Source organism: Ptychodera flava, chromosome 9 (genome assembly GCF_041260155.1).
Source record: "Ptychodera flava strain L36383 chromosome 9, AS_Pfla_20210202, whole genome shotgun sequence".
Classification (NCBI taxonomy): domain Eukaryota; kingdom Metazoa; phylum Hemichordata; class Enteropneusta; family Ptychoderidae; genus Ptychodera; species Ptychodera flava.
In genome coordinates, this window is record NC_091936.1 from 4,143,197 (window position 1) to 4,166,184 (window position 22,988).

The window sequence follows — 22,988 nt, forward strand, 5'->3', positions numbered from 1 at the left end:
ACTTGCACACAAGATCAGGCTGGAGAGCAACACATGGAAGACCAGGAGACTTCAAAAGTCGGGGATTTTTGAATTCTGACTTATGAGATTAGGGTCACCATGCTTGATTTTCTAAATTTTCACATTCTCATCATAAAATAATACAAAAGCGAAACTTTGAACAGTAAAGACTAAATGAAAAAATATGTGACTTAATGGAATTATTTATTTTAAACCAAATTTGCCATTATTACACCCAAAATTTTAAAGATTAAAACATTTGTTTGATGGAATATTTTAACCTTCCAGTATTATCAGTTTTGAGTAGCATCTAATTCATATATGTCTTGTACTTGTAACTTTTGAAACAAATTTTTGGTAGGTCACTGTGCTCAGTTTTTTACAATATGACATTTAGCCAGAATTCACGATTTGCCCACTCTGTATGTGATCGTCATTTTGTGTGCTCTTCGGCAGGAGCAATTGACCTGGCTGGAGTTGGATTAACTCAAGTTGGCTTAGACCGACAAATCTAAAAAGTTCACTGACGCGTTTAAAAATTAATCAATTAAGAACTTGCCTTAGGAATGTGACTTTACAAACTGCTAATAACAGGTTGTGTTGAACATCTGCGAGCAGAACGGTGCGATACGTGTTTATTCTTCTGCCCGCACATCCTTTACTGATATACGGGCTTGTTATAGTGGGGGGGGGGGGGGGTTGAAAAATTTTGATCATATAGAGAGGGATTTGAAATGTTTCAGGGTATTGAGGGGGATCTGAAAAAAATAAGATTTCAATCGCGATTCCTCCAGTTCTCGCCCCAATCGTTATTTGTGAACGCAGCCTTAATTTAAAGGAAATCGACAACAACACCTTTCTGTATTCAGTACATCTCATTAAACAGAATCATCGAGTTTTTTGTGGTTTTATATGTGAAAGATAATTAAATCTATTGAACCCATTTTGACAGCTCAGAATGACAAGATTATCAATTCAAATGAATGGAATGGGGAAAAGGCCACAAGGACACATTACAAATTTTAGGTAGGACGCGCAAGAAGAATCAGGGATTAACGTGCAAAATTTGGTAGCAGAGAAACAAATTACCTAATATTAATCGACAAATGAAATTCAAACAGGCCACCATCCCTGCATTAACACTGCTAAATAAAATAAAATTTTCGATTCCCACAAAATAAACTCTAATGGTTCAATTTCCCTAGTGAGTTCCGAAACGTACCCCAAAAATGGTAGACCAAAAATGTATTACATGCGTTTGAGAGTCCATCTCCAATGTGCATTCACCTTAACATATTGTTGATTTCGTTTCAGCCAGTATGAATCAATTGCCATCCACACGACCACAGTTTGTGTTGACAAAGTGCCAGTACACACACAGTCTATGTTGATTCGTTATCGTCATGAATGGGGAAAGGAGAGTTCCATGGTCAAATCAAGCTGCCTCACAGCAGAGAAAACTCCTCATAAGAATATTTTTGTACAACTGCTGAATGAAACATGGGCTGGCGGTATGAAGTATGACGCAAGCTATTTTCATATTCGAGTAAGTATATAAATGTGTAATGTCTGGCAGGCTGGTATTTGGTTACTTGTATTAATTATTACCTTTAATTTTTCCACCTGAATGATAGAAATATATTGTCACTTTTATCTTACAGATATTAATAGCACTCTTACCGATCTTTGCTTGTGTCCTGAAACTTAAAGAAGACACCCCATGGTATAGATATGGCAAGAGATGGCAAGCCTATTATACGGCCCCCATATTCAAATTCTCTGTTCATGTGGTAAGTATATCGTCAGGTACGAGGCAAGATCTCTAATGGCAAAGCAAACAAAGGTTAGGCAAATGTGCTGTATTCGACCACTCCATCGGGACGAAAACCCGAGTTTGGGCCACAAACATGTGTAAACTGCAGTTAGAAGATCAAGGGCTTTTAAAACCTTTGTTCACAAAAAGTCGTTAAACGACCACCTTTACTCCAGTAAGCTTCTTAGTCCCATTCAATTTGCCTATCGACCTAAGGCAAAAAATAAAAAATAAATAAATAAATAAAATACAAAAATACAAAAATAAATACAAAATAAATACAAAAATAAATAAATAAATAAATAAATAAATAAATAAATAAATAAATAAATAAATAAATAAATTGTGATGTTCCGAAAACATGGTTTTCAAAAGTAGGGTAGGTAGGTCGGCAGGGATTTTGTTTCCAAAAATATTTTAAAATTTATTTTTAAATATGCACTTTTCAGGAGTTCAGGGCGATCAAACACTAGCCACAACATTTCAAGAAAAACGTATCATACATGTATAAAGGAATGAAAACATAAAAGACGTCCTCGTTCAAGCAAAAATCAAATGCCAAGTAACGAACTCGTGATTTTACGGGTGTTTTCTTTCATTTTTTACTTACGTGTTTACGTAGCTCTAAATGTTTAGGGTCGGCAGGCAAAAAGTAGTGTAGGTCGGGTAATTGGAACAGCACAATGTTTTTTCTTTGGCCTTATAAAGAGATTTACTGATCACAGCATCAATCAAGGCCTCCCTGCACCACCGTATACAGAACACAGTTTATACTGCACAAAAGTGAGAAACAAACAAACTTGCATTTATTCAAATACCAACTAAAAGATATTTTGTGATGGATAGGATAACCATATAAATATATTAGTACGGAGTTTTTTGTGTAAAGGTACGCACTTCATCGGGAACAGTTGTTTTTTTCAGACAGTTATATCACTTCCTATACTTTTTATTTAGATTTTCAACGAGAACATGTTTATTCATTTTCATCTCAGATACTCGGTGAGTCTGCAGACCATTCTACACAAATAAGCCTACAGTATTTTATAAAAGTCAATGTTTACCCACCTTTTTTATACCCCGAAAAAAACCGAACTGTATTTTATGAACTTTTTAACTCAATTGCATTGAGGAATATTTCATAGCTATTTGTTTTCGGTAATAGTAGGCCTATACACTAATGCAGCATCGGTTAAGTTGTTATGTAGGTCATTTCCCCCACACTCATCATGACCTGAGTTCAATTAGTCTAGAACATTCCCAAGGTCACTGCCCTTGATGACCTCACAACCTTGAATTCAATTAGTCATGTTTGGAATGTTCTGGAAAGTTGATTAGTTGTGTAAGGGAGATAATTTTAGAACAGTAATTAGCATGTCAATAAAAGTTCTAGATTGTTCTTATATGCCTTTATAAAAGGGACGTGCACAGCTTCCAGTCAGACTTTTGGGATCGTGTCTCTTGTGTGTTACTAAACTCCAGCAGTAGTCATTCTCAAGACTTTTCAAGACCTTCACTGCCAACGCTGGATTTATACTGTGGACTTTGTGCAGCTTCAAGCCTGCAAGGACTGTTCATTCATCCAACTGACTGTTACAACTCTGAGACTGGAGCTTTGCCGTCCCAGCTGAGATAAGTAGTCTGTACACTTTTAAGCTTGTACTCTATCCCTGACTTAGCAATTAGTTTTATTTTCGTAATAAATTTTGTTTAAACGTTAACTGCTGAGTTCACCCTTTTGTTCGTTTTCTCTGCACGTAACAAATTGGGGCTTGTCCGGGATACGAATATTTTGAGCCGTTTGACAACATTTTGACAGCCTTTTCAAAACTACTGTATACTGTGAACTCAGCGAAATTCAATCATGGCGGAATTCAAGCCAGACGAATTTATGGATGACCTTGATCAGGACACATTTAATTCCCTCAGAAAAGACAACCTCATAGCACTGGCAAATTTCCTTAAAGTAGATGTCAAAAGATCTATGCGCAAGCGAGAAATTCAATTCAAGATTGCAAAACATTTAGTTAATTCTGGCCATTTTGAAGAGTCTGCCTTAAAAGATTATGAGCCTGAGTCTTCCTTCGAACTCAAAAAATTAGAATTAGAAATTCAGGCAGATTTGGAGCTTAAAAAATTGGCATTAGAAAAAGAAAAAATACAAATGCAATTACAAATGAAAGAAAAAGAATTGCAAATGGAAGAAAGACAGAAAGAAAAAGAAAGGCAGGAAAGATTAGAAATGGAAGAAAGACAGAAAGAGAGGGAATTGGAAATGAAAGAAAAAGAATTGCAAATGGAAGAAAGACAAAGGGAGAAAGAAAGAGAGGAAAAAGAAAAGGAAAGAGAATTAGCTGAACACCGACTGCAGTTAGAAATGAGACGTTTAGAGCTTGGAAAGTCAGGAAAATTCTTCCCTTCAGACAATTTTGACATCACTAAGCATTTCAGGTTAGTTCCCCCTTTCCAAGAAAAGGATGTTGATAAATATTTTCTCCATTTTGAGAAAATTGCTCAGAGTCTGAATTGGCCTAAGGAGTCCTGGTCTATGCTTTTGCAGAGTGCTTTGGTGGGTAAAGCCAGAGAAATTTACATTCAGTTGTCAGTAGAGCAGGCTTCAGATTATGATTCTGTGAAGGAATTAATTCTCAAGGGCTATGAGTGGTGCCTGAAGCTTACCGTCAGAAATTTAGGGATTGTGAGAAGGTGAAAGATCAAACTTACGTTGAATTTGCTCGAACAAAAGAACAACTGTTTGATCGTTGGTGCTCTTCTGAAAAGGTCAGCCAGAATTATGACAAATTACGACAGCTTGTTTTGATTGAAGAATTTAAAAGGTGCATCCGGAGTGACATCAAGACGTTTATCAATGAACAAAAGGCAGATACATTAGAGGTTGCTGCACGTTTGGCCGATGATTATTCATTGACCCACAAATCTTCATTTCTCAGCAAACCATCCCAGTCCTTTCCTACAGAAACAATGCAGGTAAATTTAACTCCTCCTTTTCATCCAAGAATTTTTCAAAGGACAGTAGAAAATCAAATGACAACAGTTCACAAATTCAAGTAACACTCCCACATCATCAGATCCCAAGTCTCAATCTCCTTCTGACAAACAGTTCGGTACACTTTCTTGTAATTATTGCAAGAAAGACGGCCATTTAATGTCAGAGTGTTTCAAATTGAAAAGAAAACGTGAAGGTCAAAGTGGTCAAAGTGGATCTAAGCCAACCGGCTTTATTTCTTCATCAACTCAATTAGAGTCTAATAATGTGTGCAACACATTTTCTGAGGTTAAACCCCTCTTATCCCCAATTAATGAGGTCAAGGTCAATTCTTATCAAGATAGCATTATGGGTATTTTCGAACCATTTATTCATGATGGTTTTATATCACTTTCTAGTGATTTCTCTTCCGCTACCCCTGTCAAAATTTTAAGAGATACCGGGGCTTCCCAGTCTCTTTTGTTGGCAGATACCCTGCCGTTTTCTGAAAAGTCATTTTCAGGTTCTAAAGTTCTTATTAAGGGGGTAGATTGCAATGACTTTATTCCTGTTCCTCTCCATAATGTCTATTGTCTTCGGACTTTGTTTCTGGACCTGTGGCTTTAGGTATTAGGCCTTTTTTGCCTTTTGAAGGGATTCACCTTCTTCTCGGAAACGACCTTGCTGGGGACAAGGTCATTACTAATCCACTTGTGACTGATAATCCTAGTTTAGATCAGGATCCAGAGCCAATTGAACAAGAGATACCCGATTTATTTCCTTCATGTGCCATTACTCGAGCCATGTCAAAGAAAACTTCTGAGAATCAAAATACTCTCAAAAATAATGTCACAGATGTTGACTTAAATGACACCTTTCTCAGTCAGGTGTTTGACACGGATCATTCCGTTATCCCTCGTGGATTTGAAACTTCCAGTAAAACTTCTGCTGACCAAAGTCAGACATTTTCTAGATCAAATCTCATTGCAGAACAACACAAAGACCCAGATATTTTGTCTTTGTTTGACAGGGTAGATGATGAAGGTAAAACTTCAGATAGCTCTGTTTCCTATTATACAAAATCTGGTATTCTCATGCGTAAATGGAGACCTCCAGATGTCTTGGTTGATGACGACTGGGCTATAAAACATCAATTGTGGTTCCAAAGCCCTATCGTGCTGAAATATTGCGCCTGGCCCATGAAACGCCCTGGGCTGGTCACTTAGGAGTCAGGAAAACTTATCATAAAATTCTCAGTCACTTTTATTGGCCTAACCTCAGGCAGGATGTAGCACATTTCTGTAAAACTTGTCACACATGTCAAATGGTAGGAAAGCCAAATCAGACTATTCAAAGGCCCCTTTACAGCCAATTCCTGCATTTCAAGAACCATTTAGTAGGATACTAATAGACTGTGTTGGGCCCCTACCAAAAACAAGATCAGGAAATGAGTACATGCTGACAATAATGTGTACATCAACTCGGTTCCAGAAGCCATACCACTGAGAAATATAAAGACAAAGACTATAGTGAGAGCTTTAGTCAAATTTTCACTTTATTTGGCCTCCCTAAATGTGTCCAGTCCGATCAAGGCTCCAACTTTATGTCTGGTATTTTTCAACAAGTAATGGATCAGCTAGGCATTAAACAGTATAGGTCATCCGCCTATCATCCAGAAAGTCAGGGTGCTCTTGAGCGATTCATCAAACTTTGAAAAACATGATTAGGACCTACTGTTTTGACACAGAGAAGCAGTGGGATGAAGGAATTCATTTTCTGCTCTTTGCTGTCAGAGAGTCAATTCAAGAGTCTCTTGGTTTTAGCCCATTTGAGCTTGTATTTGGACATACAGTCCGTGGCCCACTTAAGCTCGTTAAAGAGAAATTCCTATCAGACGATGATGATTGTCTGAATATTTTGCAATATGTGTCAGATTTTCGTACGAAACTCTCTAAAGCATGTGAATTAGCCAGAGAAAATCTTGAGTCATCTCAGCAGTCAATGAAAACCAAATATGATAAAAGCACCTCAAAACGGAAGTTTGAACCAGGTCAAAAAGTTCTTGTTCTACTTCCAATTCCTGGCAAACCACTCCATGCTCGTTACTTTGGGCCATACCTAATTGATAAGAAATTGAGTGATTTAAATTACATCATAATAACACCTGACAGGCGAAAACAAAAACAGCTATGTCACATAAATATGCTTAAGCCATATTTTGATAGGGATAATCCTACTATAACTCAGCCTGTCAGTGCAGTCAGTTCAAACCATTATGAAGATAGTGATACTGAAACTGACTTGAGTGAAAATACTCTAAACTCAAAGCTGGGCTCGGTCAAGCTTCAGAACTCAGAAATCCTGGAGAAGCTGGAGTCTACAAAGTTGGCACACCTCCAGCCAGAACAACAACAACAGGTGAAAGAACTGCTCCACGAATATAAACACCTATTTCAAGATGTTCCAACGAGGACAAACATCACCCATCACAACGAAGATGTCTGCGACAGTAATCCAGTGGAACAACACCCAGACGGACTGAATCCTGCAAAAGCGGAATATCTCCAGGAGGAAGCCAAGTATTTGCGAACAATGACTTTATCGAACTCAATAAAAATAACTGGACTTTACAATGCATACTTTATGCCAAATTCAGTGCCATTTCAAGTTTTCCAACAACAAATTGCAAGAAGATAGTCATGGGACATCCTGTTTGCTACTTTTCACACAAATTTAACAAATCCCAGAGAAACTACTCTACAATTGAAAAAGAGTGTTTATCTTTGATATTAGCTTTACAGCATTTTGAAGTTTATGTTACTTCTTCAAATCAGCCAATAGTGGTTTATATTGATCACAACCCTCTTGTTTTTCTGCAGAAATTTAAAGGCAAAAATCAGAGATTGCTAAGATGGAGTTTAATGTTACAGGAGTTTAATCTTGACATTAGACATATCAAAGGCAGAGACAATTTAATTGCAGACTGTCTCTCTCGTATTTAGAAATTATTGTTATTCACTTTCAAGAAATTTTATTGTTGTTCACTTTCAAGAAATTTTACTTTAAAGTAAAACAAAATTTGAGTACTTAAATCCTTTTCAAGATAACATTTGTAAAAGAAAGATTTTTCTTTGAAAAATTTTCTTTTTTGAAGAGGGGGTGTGTTATGTAGGTCATTTCCCCCACACTCATCATGACCTGAGTTCAATTAGTCTAGAACATTCCCAAGGTCACTGCCCTTGATGACCTCACAACCTTGAATCAATTAGTCATGTTTGGAATGTTCTGGAAAGTTGATTAGTTGTGTAAGGGAGATAATTTTAGAACAGTAATTAGCATGTCAATAAAAGTTCTAGATTGTTCTTATATGCCTTTATAAAAGGGACGTGCACAGCTTCCAGTCAGACTTTTGGGATCGTGTCTCTTGTGTGTTACTAAACTCCAGCAGTAGTCATTCTCAAGACTTTCAAGACCTTCACTGCCAACGCTGGATTTATACTGTGGACTTTGTGCAGCTTCAAGCCTGCAAGGACTGTTCATTCATCCAACTGACTGTTACAACTCTGAGACTGGAGCTTTGCCGTCCCAGCTGAGATAAGTAGTCTGTACACTTTTAAAGCTTGTACTCTATCCCTGACTTAGCAATTAGTTTTATTTTCGTAATAAATTTGTTTAAACGTTAACTGCTGAGTTCACCCTTTTGTTCGTTTTCTCTGCACGTAACAAAGTTTTAACTATCCACATATACGGTCAGATGTCCTAGAAATTGTTGCGCTGATCTATTTTATAATACCTCTGATCATGTATAAGACTGCCATTGCATATTCCCTCTGTAGAGGCTCTATACTCTAAGTTGTAGAGATTGTCCGCAGTAAGTGATAATGTTGTCGGTCCCTTAATTTGAACCAGCATGGAGTGCGCCCCCACTGCCAATCATTTGTACCCAAATATTTGAAAATTAAGACCAAATTTCACCGATTTACAGGTTATTTGACGCTAAAATTGTTTCCAACATCAACAAATCAGCAATGTAAATGTAATCGAAGGCAGCTGTCGAGTGTAGAAATTTGAATAAGCTTGCAATAAGGTGTAAACGCCCGAAAATGGACATCTCAGCCACTTTTGGCCTAACCGTCAAAATTGGTCTACTTCGGAACGGTGAAAGGGTTTTTGAGGGAAAAAGTAACTGTGACACTTTTAAGGGATAATCATCATTTCGCATCCGGGGTGTTTATATTCCTCAACCGTTGATGAATGACATTTTCCGTTGTGTAGGAAGTGACTATGTTTACACATTAATGGTTCTTGTTTCTATCCGATGTGAAACAGTAGAAATGATTTTCCAGTATAATTATAAATTCCAATATCAAATTTAGCTGTTCTCATAAATTTTTTTGCATCATAAAATCTCTCTCCAAATGACCGTTTCAGGATTTGTTCATGTCGCAGCTTACCAAGCAAAACCTGCGGCATAGTACACCAGGGATGTAATTTTCAAAGTACATTTCACTTTCTCTAATAGTGTCATATTCCGCCAAACTCATCAAATATTAATATCTAACAATTTATAATAACGGAATAATTTTCAAAGTATTTATTGAAATGGTTTCACTTGTTTTGTTTGAATTTTGGGAAGACACGGTGAAGTAAAACCGATGGTTTTAAAAACTGTGAGTGACAGTTACGAGCATTTGTAGATTTTTTGCAAATATGGGTTCGATGGAACATTTACACTCAGACACGGATGAAACAAATATATTCAGAGTCTATTGTTCTGTTTCAACAAAGAATATGCAAACTGTCCAGGCAGCTGTCATTTAACAAGTCAAGAATGTATGGTTGGTCAAAGTTCAAAGCTTAATTTAGCCAAGTCGTCGCACAACCTGCACGCGTCCCTCATTTAAATATCTTGTAGTGTTGTCCATTGCCTGTAAATGCGCCGCGTGTTGTTCAAATGTAATTATCTCTATCTTCATTTATTAACCGACATCCAACATGGCAGTGATATCTGCTATTAACATAGTACCGAAACTGCTCTCCTGAGAATGTAAACGATCTTTTGACTGCCCTTGACAATGTTGGCATTCTAACTCTTTTAGATCTTTCAGCTGCATTTTATACTATAGATCATAGCATTCTCTTACAACAACTCCAACACATTTTTGGAATAACCAGATCTGTTCTGTCTTGGTTCGAGTCCTCTCTTTCTGATAGAACTCAAACTGTTACTATTAATGGTTTTAGATCTGATTCGTCCACTCTCCCATTAAGAGTTCCTCAAGGTTCAGAACTTGGATCTATCTTGTTTGTTATGTATACAGAACCTCTCTTTGAAATTGTCAGAAATCATGGAATTCAGCACCATGCTTTTGCAGATGATAACCAACTATATAAAGTCAGCACAATTGATCTCATTCAGGTTTCAATTGATGGTGTGCAAACTTGTATTACTAATGTCAAAACTTGGATGATCCACTACAAACTTCAGTGAAATGACAACAAAACTGAAGCAATGATAGTCAAATCCCCAAGATTATCTTCACAATCGCTTCCAACTTCTGTGCATGTCGGGAATTCACATATACAATCGGTTAGCAATGTCAAAAACCTTAGTGTCACTTTTCATTGTCACTTTGGGTTCCAAGACAAGAAATTGACCGTTTTAATTTATCAATTCTTTGATGGTTAATAAGCTCAGAACCCCCCGTAAATTGTACATTTTCTGAAAGCCTAGATATAGGGGAATATTTTGGTTACAACAGTGTCACCATTGTTTACATAACTATCATGTGACAGGTAATTTGCATAACCTTTCAAAAATCGGTTTATGTTTTGTCTCAATTCTTCAAAATATCTGACTCAAACTTTCTGGAATGCAAGCTGTTACAACGCCCTTCCAAAGTATGTCTCAGATTTTTTATATCTTGCTTAGTTTTTTTGGAGCACAATTTTAAAGAAATAAACTAAGATTAAATTCACCGCTCTGGAAGTTTTTCTGGCATAAAAAATGTTTAAGAAGGTTTAAAAAAAAATTCTGAGACATTTTGGAAGATCCTATGGACAGCTTGCACTCACACAAATTTCAGCCACATATCTCAAAGCATTGAAACAAAACATAGGGAAAACCAATTTGAGAAAGGTCATGCAAATTACCCGTCACATGATACTTATGTAAAAAATTGTGACACTCTGGTAACCAAAATGTTCCCCTATATCTAGGCTTTCCGAAAATATATAATTTACGGGGGTTCTGAGCTTATTCACCACTAGGTAATTGTTAACTTAAAAAGGTCAATTTCTTGTCGTGGAACCTTAAATATTTCACTTCATGTCCAAAATGTTTGTAGAGTTGCCAACACCCAGCTCAGGCAGATTAGTTCCTGAAACAATCGCGAGAAAGAATAAATAGACATGACCATATATTCATTCTCGCGATGGTTTCATTTATCGTGTCTAAAACTGGGGTCGAATATATGCATGGTCACCCATTCAATCAGTATCTTTCAACATGTCAAACAATACAAGTAGTATCTCGTATCAAACAAAATTCATGAAAAATGGCCGATTTTGTCCCTTTAATGAAACCAACAAAAATGCAAATTGGACTTGTGCGTGTGAGACTATCGACAAACTATTGTAATGGTTGAGCTAATTATATTTAAAAGACAACAGCGATTGTGAGCTGACCACTGAACTATGGAGTTCCACTCAGAAACTGTCATGCTAAGGAACTGGTCAGTTTCTTCAGCCGGGGGGGGGGGCGGTGGATTCATGGGGGTCACCCTCTTTTTGACTTTGGTGAGGGGGGGGGGGGGTTCACCATGTTTTTGAAATTCCCAATGGAGTCAGTGTGTTTTGAATTTCGACACGGGCTCATACTTGCCTAGAATGCATCTTGCCAGCCACAAATTTTATGACTTAGTCACATTTTGCGGCGCGACTTTCGAGCGTGTAACTTTAATAACAATAAGACATATTTTTCAGAGGCCCCCAAGCGCGAAACTTTGATATATCAGACATATATATATATATCAGAAGTATCTGTATGTTTTAAATTTGTCGGCGCGCCCTTCGGGTGCGTTACTTTAAAATATAAAACATATTTTTCAGCATGCCCTTCATCTGCATGACTTTCATACATCAGATATATATATCAGAGATATCTGGATGTTTAATATTTTTCTGCACGCCCTTCGGGCGCAGTATTTTAATACATCAGAGATATATGTCAGAATTTATCTTGATGTCTGTAAATTGAAAGTCTGTTTTGCAAAGTGTACTGATTATTATGAAATCTGCAGTTCATATGAAAAGCATGACAAGTTCCTGATACTTTTCTGATTTCTCTATGAGAATTCAGTATTAGAATTAGGAAGCAATATGCACTAAAATTTCACAATCGCATTTTTCTTATAACAGTTTTGGGACATTTGGTTATGCATAAAGAGAGTTGGAATACGTACAGCTCATTCAAAATACTGTATTCAAACTTTAGAATTGACACTTTTAAGTCCCTATCTTACAACTGACATGACAACAATTTCATTGACATGACAACAATTTCATTAAAACACAGAATGACTGAATGTTTTAAATAAACCCCGAAATTATATATATATATATATATATATATATATATATATATATATATATATATATATATAAATAAATATATATATATATATATTATATATATATATATATATATATATATTATATATATATATATATTATATATATAGCGCAGGGGGGGGGGGTCACCCTGTTTTCGAAAGTTGGAGTAGGGGGAGTCAGCCACTTTTTGACGTCGACAAAAATAATCCACCACCACCCCCCAGGCCGAACAAACTGACCAGTCCCTAAAGAATGAATAATTAAGTAGATCTGATCTAGCTCTTGGTATTTGTAGAGAGAGATCATGAGCATGTCTAGTTCTTGTAACAGGTGATAATGTAAAATGCTGATGAATCGGAATATCAATATGATTGCACACAATTTTATAAAGTATTACACTTCTGTAATTAAAGTCTGATGTGCAGTGGAATCCATTGTAATTAGTTTAATAGAGTGGTATAGTTACTGATCAAGTCTATCGTAATCAAACGTGTAGCACGGTATTGTACTTTTGCAAGTTGTTGTATTTGTTACATACAAACTTACATCCATCCATCAATCCGCATTTGTTCAATAATGTTGACGTTACAAGTACGATGTCATATTTCATCCCATCGGCCGCAATTGTGCATTGCAACAAGATAATTATAACTTATTCTCATAACGAAACTAATTAATTCATCCTATTTCATGTTTGTAGCTGGTGTATTTGTTTACCATAGTGGTGGTCAGTTACTTTCTTATGACAGACTTTCATCACGTGAAAGACTGGACCCAAGTCAGTTTACCAGAAAAAATCGCTTTTTTGATGATGGTCGGCATAACTGTCGAAGAACTACGACAGGTAATTACCTTCGTTCTTAGAGAAACAAAGAATGCTCACGATATCAAAGATTACCTTTTAACGACAAGCATACATGTAAATTCGAAAAGGTTGTTCGTCTAAAGATTACGAGTCTTATCCCAATACTGCCTCTGAGATATGTTACAGATTTCTGAAGTCAGTGATTTGAAAATAAAATAATGCTACGAATAAAATGTTATTAAAGCCTTGGTAAACTTTATACGATGGAAGTAAATGCAACACCAAAGAGCCACATAGGTTTTAAGTTTATCTCAACTGTAGGCTTGCCCAACCTTTATTTGAGCAATTAACAGTAATTGTAAAGGGAAACGCGGAACATATTAGCCCAAACTGAGTTTTGTATGTTTCATGTTTCAGTTTCTGTACTCATTCTCATACAGTAGTCATCTTTCAAAATGGAATACACTTGACTGGACAATAATATTTCTCTACGCTTTGGGCGTCATCTTACGGTTTACCCTTGATGCTGATCATCTCCACTGGACAAAATTTGTGTTTTGCTTGGCTCTGATAGCCATGTACATACGTTTCATTCAATTTTCCGCCATTCATCGTTACATGGGCAAGAAAGTTAGCATGATACAAATGATGCTGGTAAGTTTATTTGTTCCCATTTCTACACATACACACAAAATAAAATGTAATAAAAATATTGCAGAACACTGAAACAAGAGAAAAGTGCAAGCCGTTTAAGAGCATCATAGTCGATACAAAATAGCACGGACATCGAAGAGATACATTTCATCGCTTCTGAAAATTCTTCCTATAAAACCTTATATCGTATAAGAACTCTGGTTCTGAGAGTGGGAGCCGACGTCGCGTATTTATGTGGAGACAGCTGTTTTCACGTAATTTGTAAACGTGTAAATTTATTCTCATCTTTAGGTATCAAAACATGGTAAAAACTGTGAGTCATTCATGCAGTTGTTAGTTGGATATATGATAGTGGCATCCTCAAAGATATTCATGTATTTTCGTTATTTTTATGTGCAATTTCTTCGTCGATTCGCGGCATACCTGGTAACCATTGAGCTATCCCTGTGATGCGGAAACAGACTACGCGGACCCAAGCCGTAAAGGTTTTATCATATACCTTATAGAACGCGTACAGACTCCAACTATAATTCCGGGACATTAAGCGGTAGACAAGATGTTTACTGGAATCTAGATCTTCACTTTGTTTGTACTTAGAAACACGCATGTAGCCCACTCTTGACAAAGTGGCTGAGCAGTTTTATGTGATTTGTGCTATTCTCCATGGGTAAGAGAAATTACCGGTTTGTAATATGTGAAGAATTACCGCGCCCAGGGTCCGACGCTTGCAATTTTCTTTAGAAATTAGGGGTGGTCCTTCATGATTTCTCTAACCAGCAGATTTATCAAGCCCCATTATATTTTCAAGTTCCCCCCATGATGTAGCCTTGAATTTTCAAGTCCCCTTCAACCCTCCCCCCCCCAAATCCAGAGATTTGTGAACTCAGCCAAAACGCCAGCGATAGAAGTGACACCCCGTACATGATAAGGAACACCTGCACTGTCATTAACATCAGTTGGTCTACTGTTTAAGCAATAAACCACACCTAGCTACGGTATACCACGAGATTTTGACTGCAATAAAGACTGCTGGATTTACGGAATTAAATAAACGGCGAAAACAAAGGGTCACGTGGCCAAGAGTGGTATAAATCGCGAATATAGCACGGTTAAATATCACCTCTCAACCAATCAGATCGCTGTATTTGCGTCATCAATATACTGGCATGATATAATTCTCAATATACCGTAATAAGTACTAGTGCTTCTTAGTAATATCCAGATCTGCGCTCTCGGACAACGTAGATTTTTTCACTGATGGTATTACATCATGACTGTAAAATGCACAAGTCTGTTTTTTGACTTATAATTGTATTTGATTTTCGTCGACGAATGATAAAAAGTTAATAAAATTATATAAGAATATAAAGTAAGTTATGCTGTCGTCTCTCTCAACTCACAAAATGTTTTACTTGGCCTTTTCACTATGGTAAAAGTTTTCACATAGTCTGACTAAAATTTGAATCAATTTCATTTTAAAATTTGCTGTATAATATCTTACACTTAGGCTCCTGATCTGCCGCCATTTATCTTCATATTTTTTGTCTTCGTCGTTGGATTTGGAGTGACGTACCATGCGTTCCTGCATCCAAATGAGGCATTATCCTTAAATAGTACGCTTGATATGCTGTCACTTCCGTATTGGCAATTATACGGAGAAATACAGTTGGAAGAGATTACTGATGTTGAAGGTTAATAAAACATAATCGATTTTTTCTGAAATCATTCATCACCTACTTTTTAAGACAAATGACGTGGATTAGGCCCTACTTGTAAATAGATTATGTAGCTTTGCTTCAGACTTAAGTTTTAGAAGTGCTCCATCGGTGAAAATGTCATCAATGTCCAATGAAGCTAAAAGAAACTTAGAAGTTGTACAATTTTGCATTTTAGCCCAGTCATATTCGGCAAATGTTCATGGCAAATACGAAGAATTATTTGATCTTTTCCAGCAACAAGCACACATCCGTATATGGTTCCAATGCTAACGGCTGTCTATATGCTAATCTCCAATATCCTGCTGTTAAATCTTTTAATTGCTGTTTTCAAGTAAGTAAAGTTTCCCGTGTACAGTAAGTATACTTAGTAGGAGAAGAGATGCAAGTATTATGAATGATCCAGTATTTGTACACCAAAACTAATGATGGAATATATTATGGAAGGGTATCAAACCTCGCTCTTGCAATAGGAAGTTTGTGTTGTAGGCAAATCTTAAGTTTGGCTATTTTTTCCAGTAATGTTTAATCATACTGTCAAACATTTTCTATGCTCATTGAAAAATAAACATGGATTTTTCTGAAAGAAATTGTAGAGGGCTATTGCTGAACGCGCTTCATACATTTAAAAGATACATTTGCCGTCAAAAAGCACATTGAAAATCACTATTGGCTTGAACGATGACCTTAAAAATATACATACATCTCTTTGCTATGTCGAAAACTTTATACCATGGCAATGTAATGAGTGACTGTAATTGAATCAACGAATGTCATGAATTTCTGCTTTGTTTTTATCCCCACAGCCAAGGATATAGTGAAATAGCAAAACAATCGTCAGAAGTTGCTGGATATATCGAATGTTTTTTGGTGGAAGAATGTCTTGCTTTTCCAATATTGCCAATACCCTTCAATGTTCTAGAATGGTTAATAATTCGTCCAATGGCATGGGTTATCTGTTTGCCATTAATAAATCCGCCAAAGGCAGGGAAAAAGGAGGAAGGGAAAGAGGATCAAGCAGAATCAAATACTGAGCGATCGTCGTCACAGAGAAGTAAATATTTCCGTACTCTCTTCAAAGTCATAATGTTCGGCAAAGTGTTGAAACCTTCGCTAAGGGAAAGTGTTGAAACGTCGTTGGATGATTCATGGCCAAAAGGTACGATACTTACTTGACAATGAGATCGCTTTGAAGGCAAGGATAAGTATTTGTTATAGTAATGAATATGATCACGCGAAAAGATTAACAGCCAATTTTGCACAAAAGTTCTTAATCACGAATTCAGGTTATCATCATTATTAGATTTTACTAATTTGCAAGTAGGAACTCGCCTACAGTTCTACATATTTGCTGAGTCTGTTTATATATTTGACAAGGAATTATTCGGATTTTTTTGTACCTATTGTTGTCATTTCAACATTGCCTGTCACATCAATGTAGTGTAGCGTTGTTGTCTGTACCAGCCTACCCCCAATACAGTCTACAGTATGCAAGGTAGTCAGTAGATGGACTGGCTAGAGTAACATGGTAACTTTCGGGAGAAGAGTTACATGGTGACGTCCTCATTAAAAATATCTCATTTTCAACTTAGCGATGGCATGGCTGTACATCTAAGAAATTATTTACCAGGTGTCAAAGTATTCTTATTCTTCACGGACCAGCTTTTGCAAAAAAGTACCCCTTTTCCATGTTTTCACGGACCTACGTGATGAAGAAAAAACCCTTTTCCGTGATTCCGGGAACACGGTACGCAAGGGTACCATGTTCCCTGAAAGAGCCGCACCACCGGGAGATGACAAACACGGACATCGCTGATTTGGCTCAGTGTAAGCCAAATGCTCTATTACGGCAGTTGTAATAGCGACATTCTAAACATTTACTCTGCTCTTGCAATTATCTCCATGTATTCAATCATTTAACTCATTCTAACGCTGATTTTCCTACTATTAAAATGCTGTTTCCGTATTAAAGGGCGGTGGTCGTCGGAACGGCGCTCAAAGGTCGCTAGGGACCCCTAAGACCGATATAAATGCTGTATCCAAGAAACGTTGGCGACTGATGAAAGTTAAAACATGTTTGTCTTAATGTGCATCATAGAATTTAAATGTTGCAGCTATTTTGACATGATGCATCTATATATAGTGCATGAAATACATTGTTTGTAAACAAGAAATTTGCACATGGGCAATTCCGACGACCACTTCCCTTTAAGTTTCTGTGCTAGTTGAGGGACCAGTTTCAGCACCGCTAAAACTTGTTTTTTCACCACGGCCGCAGTGAGCCCTCGTCCAATCAGAACAACGCACTGTTGTGACTGCGGATTGATATAATATAATTGAAATTATATACGGTATATGCTATTAGTCATGCACTGAAAGTCAGGTACATAAACCATTAACACGATTGGAACTAATTTAGGATAATTGGATAGTGAAATAAGGTCGTTTTCACTTGCAAATGTAAGCTCATCTGCTTTTCTTTTTAAGTTACACACTTGTTTTTGTGAGTAATTTGTTATATTGCAACATTCAGCTAATCAGCTTTTGAGAAATTTGAAAAATATGAAGATCCAATTATCCCAAATTAGTTCCGATCGAGTTCATTAATTACTTTTGTCGGGTCAATTCAAAGAACCTCATCCAGGGTACTTCCTTAAATTTTTAGATTCCATCACTTTGCGCATCAATAGGTATTCGTGTAGGTGTTACTCATGCAGGATAAGCTTACACATACTCGTACATATATTTGTCTTCTAGGAACTTCTCTGTTTCCGATGAATGTCAGTGTCCGATCAATCTGTGTACCTCAAGTACCACACATAATGTCTTTTTTATTTTTAATTCAGATAAACTTGACAAATTCGAAGAATCTCGTAAAAATGTTGATCGTTTTATCGACCTTACCATTAACAAACAGAGGCAAATGTCAAATGATTAAGCACGGAAGGTAAGACGACAAGAAATTCTAGAAATCCTTCTCCAGCAAAAATGTTTAGTGCCAGTTCTCAAATTTTAGATAATCATGGTTTGACCTTAGGTTCTGTAAGAACATACTGTACGTTGTCAGGCACAAGTACAGAATGTCTTACATTTATGCAAATGACAATGACGTGTTTTCGATGCATCTCTACTTCAACGAACCCTCTCCTTATGAACATATATTACTAATTTATTGATACAATATATATTATAGTCCAAACAAGGGACTATGTGCACGAGGGCAGGTGACCTTTGGCCTCGAGGGTACATAGTGTCTTGTTTCGGCCATGTCTTAGCTAGATACCTCTTTTACATAGTTTTCACTCCAAACTTGGATTTACACGCAAATGACATGTATGATTTATTTTCATGATAGACGAAAATCCGTTAAAAGCAGACCTATTTTCATCATAGAACGGCGCATTGATATAAAAATCACTGTCATGCGGTTTATCGAATGTTTTATGCATAATTTCGTAAAAAAAGAATTTTCTATGTAAAACATGTAATTTCATATTTTATAAATCCCGAACTTGTCAAGTTCAAAACAGTTCAGGTTCACTTTCAGTTAAATGATGACTATGCGGTCCGCTACGTCATCAACAAGTTACCATTGAATCTTATTGGGCACGCGCGACGTTCGGTATATGCATATGATAATGTAACAATTTATATCTTTGAATTATCTTAATATCCAATAATGAGAAATTCAAAATAATCCGATTGTACTCGCTCAACTACAAATCCTGCAGATCATATTGAATAATTCTATGACTCTGTTCGGTTTCTAAGCAAGGTATAAATATTGAAGAAGAAAATATCTTTTGGATTATTGAGACTAACAGACTCACTAATGAATGTTATCATTATATTTTTAACATTGTTACGTTCATACGTAGAAGAAGACCGGCTGAAACTCTATATATATCCGCTGGGTTCCATATTGTCAGAATTTGTCTCCCAGCAACGTTTGTAACTGCTAACGGCGAGATCGTTGAGGAGGTCATGGCCAAAGATCCGAATTTTTCTACAATGGAATCATAATTTCCATGAAATATTCATTGCATAAAATAATACTTTGTCATGATCTATTATAAAATTCATAAAAGTCATGACTCATATAACGTTGGATATCTTCCTGAAAACAGTATCAATTTACAGCCTCCTGTAGTAATCATAGAGTTTCATAGATACGAACCATTAGTCTGATCCAGTCGTTCTGGGATTCACGCTATGTACAGAAATTCCATTCATTCCAATGACAAAATGCTCTTTTTATGCCACTATAACCGAAAAATACGCCTTACATTAAAGTGCTTTTATTTGTAACAGTAATAATTACTTCTAAATACACAACATTTAAATTTTCTATCTGCAGATTTGGATCACACGTTACTGGACATGGAGTTCCATGTTGAGTTGACAGCATGATGGAAGAGCTTGAAACGGTTAGACAGAAGAGATATATTGACATGTACTAATCTGAATGGCTATAAAAATATGGAGACAGACAACTCAAATTAACGTTAAAATACAGTGGCATAAGTCTGGATGTATCAAGTATAAATAACCAACAAAAGTAAGGGACATTGATGATAGTTATCTGTAAGATGTTCGAAATGTCCCTTCTCTAGACTAAGAACCTAGTTATGATTGAGATTGGATTAGTTTCCTTTCAGAGTAATATTTCACGTCGATTGAATTAAGGACTGATAGGTTTCTATGTAGATAGGGCTAGCAAGTCATTGTAGGAGAGCAGTGTATTCTTTCACAACCATGGTATGATTGCATGCGTTGACTTCTTTACAGTACTAATATGAAATGCGAACACCTTGATAAATGAACGGAAATTAGCTGCCCTTGGGATTAATTAGATATCCCAAGGCTTTTATTGATCCGAAGTAATGATATTTTAACCTGTTTGAACATTTTAAACTTCAAATTATCAAATATGTTGCAGTCATTTTCTACTGGAAAATTGAAGTACTTCAGATCCAATATTGAATTAATAGAATAGTCTTTTATATTGTTTTCGTCTAACTGGATGTCACAAACACGATTGGAACTAATTTAGGATAATGGGATGGTGAAGTATTGTTTGTTTAAAGGTATACAGGCACCTGTAATCTAAATAAGCCCATATTTGGTCAATGGTCATATATTCAAAATGCCCATGTGCCGGCGCTGTTTTTAAAAGCTGTCATCCGCTGAAAATCTGTGATTGGTTAGATTTTCTCGTGCCATGGTAACTGTAGCAAAATTGGAACAGGTGACAGTATACCTTTAATCTGCAAATGTAAGCTCATCAGCTTTTGTTTTTAAGTTATACACTTGTTTTTCTGAATAATTTGTAATATTGCAACATTCAGGTATGGGACACCTAACATTTTTGAGAAATTTGAAAAATATGAAAATCCAATTATCCCAAATTAATTTCAACCCGGTTCACATAAAAATGAATCGATTCAAAACCTCGGTCAGAAACTTTATAAATGTAACATGTACATATAGCAGAGCATTCAAGGATATGGATGGTGTATGGTATTGATGTTGAACTGTGTGCTTGATAAAAGAGTCTGTAGTTACAGGATGTAATGTTGTCAGGTCTGTAGATACAGGATGTAATGTTGTCAGGTCTGTACATATGTATTCTATGATAGTCATACATCCAAACATCCATGTCAACAACCTGCAATGCAGTGCAGTGCATTGCGGTGCAGTGCATTGTATTACAGTGCATTGCATGGCAACTGTACCAAAACAAAACCAGTAGTCACAGTAGAAGCAATGGTGTGTAGAAAACAGCATTGGTCTTTGTTAGTCCAGGGCATTTGGAAAAGAAGCTGCACTATTCTTACAAGTGGTCTGTTGCCATGGGTATCGCTTTGCACAGCCAGAGACACTGTGTCTCAGTCTTCACAAAGTACCCAACGTGAGCATGGCAAGTCTGTATCTTCTAGCAGATATTTCCATGCAGCATCTAGATCTTGGATTAACATGGAAGCAACACATTTGTTCGTACAGTTTATTTCTCAGCTTGAAGCAATTCAAACTCCACACAGGATTTGTTAGAAGGACAGACAGATAAAAAACAAGGGATTCAAAGATACACAAACTTGATAACATTTGCCTGTCAGTGTCAACATGCACATGTCAGTTTTTCAAATTATTATAATTACATACATATCATATATGTAAATGATATAATTATGGATATATCGATATGCATATTATAATGTCTGTGGATGAAGTTTGGATAATACAAATCCACCACATTAATAACTGGTGCTTTAACTTTTTTGTAAATTTGATTACTTTTTTGCCAATTTTTCTGGGCGGACAGAAGTAATTGACTCATTTTGATTAGGTACATTTCATTCAACACTTTACCTGGGCGAACACTGTGGACAACAATATTTTGACTTCAGTCATTCTTCCAGGATTCATCCAAATTCACCATCCTGTCTTTCATTCTTCCAGGATTCATCCAAATTCACCATCCTGTCTTTCATTCTTCCAGGATTCATCCAAATTCACCATCCTGTCTTTCATTCCTCCAGGATTCATCCAAATTCACCATCCTGTCTTTCACAAAGTAAGTGCATGCATGGATGACCTGTTTATTTCAAAAATAATACTTTAAAGAATAATACTGAAAATATTTCGAATACACAGTCTGAAAGAATTGTACACACCAGTTCCATACATTTGGTTTGTGTTACAGGTGTTAAAAGTGTCAATCTATGGATAGAACAAAATTGAAGATTTCATCACAGTTTCAATATATCTTACTAAGATACCCCTAGGTTCCGATTTACTAAATACCAAAGATATCAGACAAGTTGTTTTTGAGAAACAATTTTTTGACCAACCAGATATGAACTGAATATGCTCACGTGTTTTACAACAGGTTCATTAATAGTAGTACGCTTCACAGAACAATAAGATATATGTTATCACTATATGAAGCAGGTTTTTTTCAACATTGCACAGTACTCTCAGATTTTAATCACTAATTACAAAACTTTATTTAATATGCAAATGAGCTGTTAATTAACTTGACACTGCTCAATGCTTCATGGGACAATTAGATATCCATCAGACCAACATTTGTAGCACGTTTCATTAAATTTAATACTGTTTTTTTAGAGTAATATCACTAATTACATAGTTTATAAAATATTCAAATGAACCCTTAATTAACTTCACACTACTAAATGCTTTACAACACAGTTAGATATCTGTCAGATCAGTATATGCAGCAGTTTTCATCACATTTGATGCAGTTATTTCGGAGTTATATGACTAATTGTAAAACTTCATGAAATATGCAAATGAGCTAATTATTAACTTGACACTGCTCAATGCTTCTCAGTACAATTGGATATTTATCAGATCAACATCTGTAGCAAGTTTCATCAA

The 22,988-nt window shown here is 36.2% G+C and overlaps 1 protein-coding gene across 1 annotated transcript in view; it reads left to right on the top strand.

The window, feature by feature from the left end:
* Positions 1–20,740, top strand: part of LOC139139801 (transient receptor potential cation channel subfamily M member 8-like) — a 54,585-nt gene extending 33,845 nt beyond the window's left edge. The window contains exons 9-17 of the mRNA XM_070708731.1: positions 1,315–1,546; positions 1,662–1,790; positions 13,114–13,257; positions 13,636–13,872; positions 15,380–15,563; positions 15,825–15,921; positions 16,394–16,746; positions 18,434–18,534; positions 19,945–20,740. Coding sequence (XP_070564832.1) covers positions 1,315–1,546; positions 1,662–1,790; positions 13,114–13,257; positions 13,636–13,872; positions 15,380–15,563; positions 15,825–15,921; positions 16,394–16,746; positions 18,434–18,525 — 1,468 coding nt within the window. The 3' untranslated portion in view covers positions 18,526–18,534; positions 19,945–20,740. The remainder of the gene's footprint in view (positions 1–1,314; positions 1,547–1,661; positions 1,791–13,113; positions 13,258–13,635; positions 13,873–15,379; positions 15,564–15,824; positions 15,922–16,393; positions 16,747–18,433; positions 18,535–19,944) is intronic.
* Positions 20,741–22,988: the final 2,248 nt, after the last annotated feature.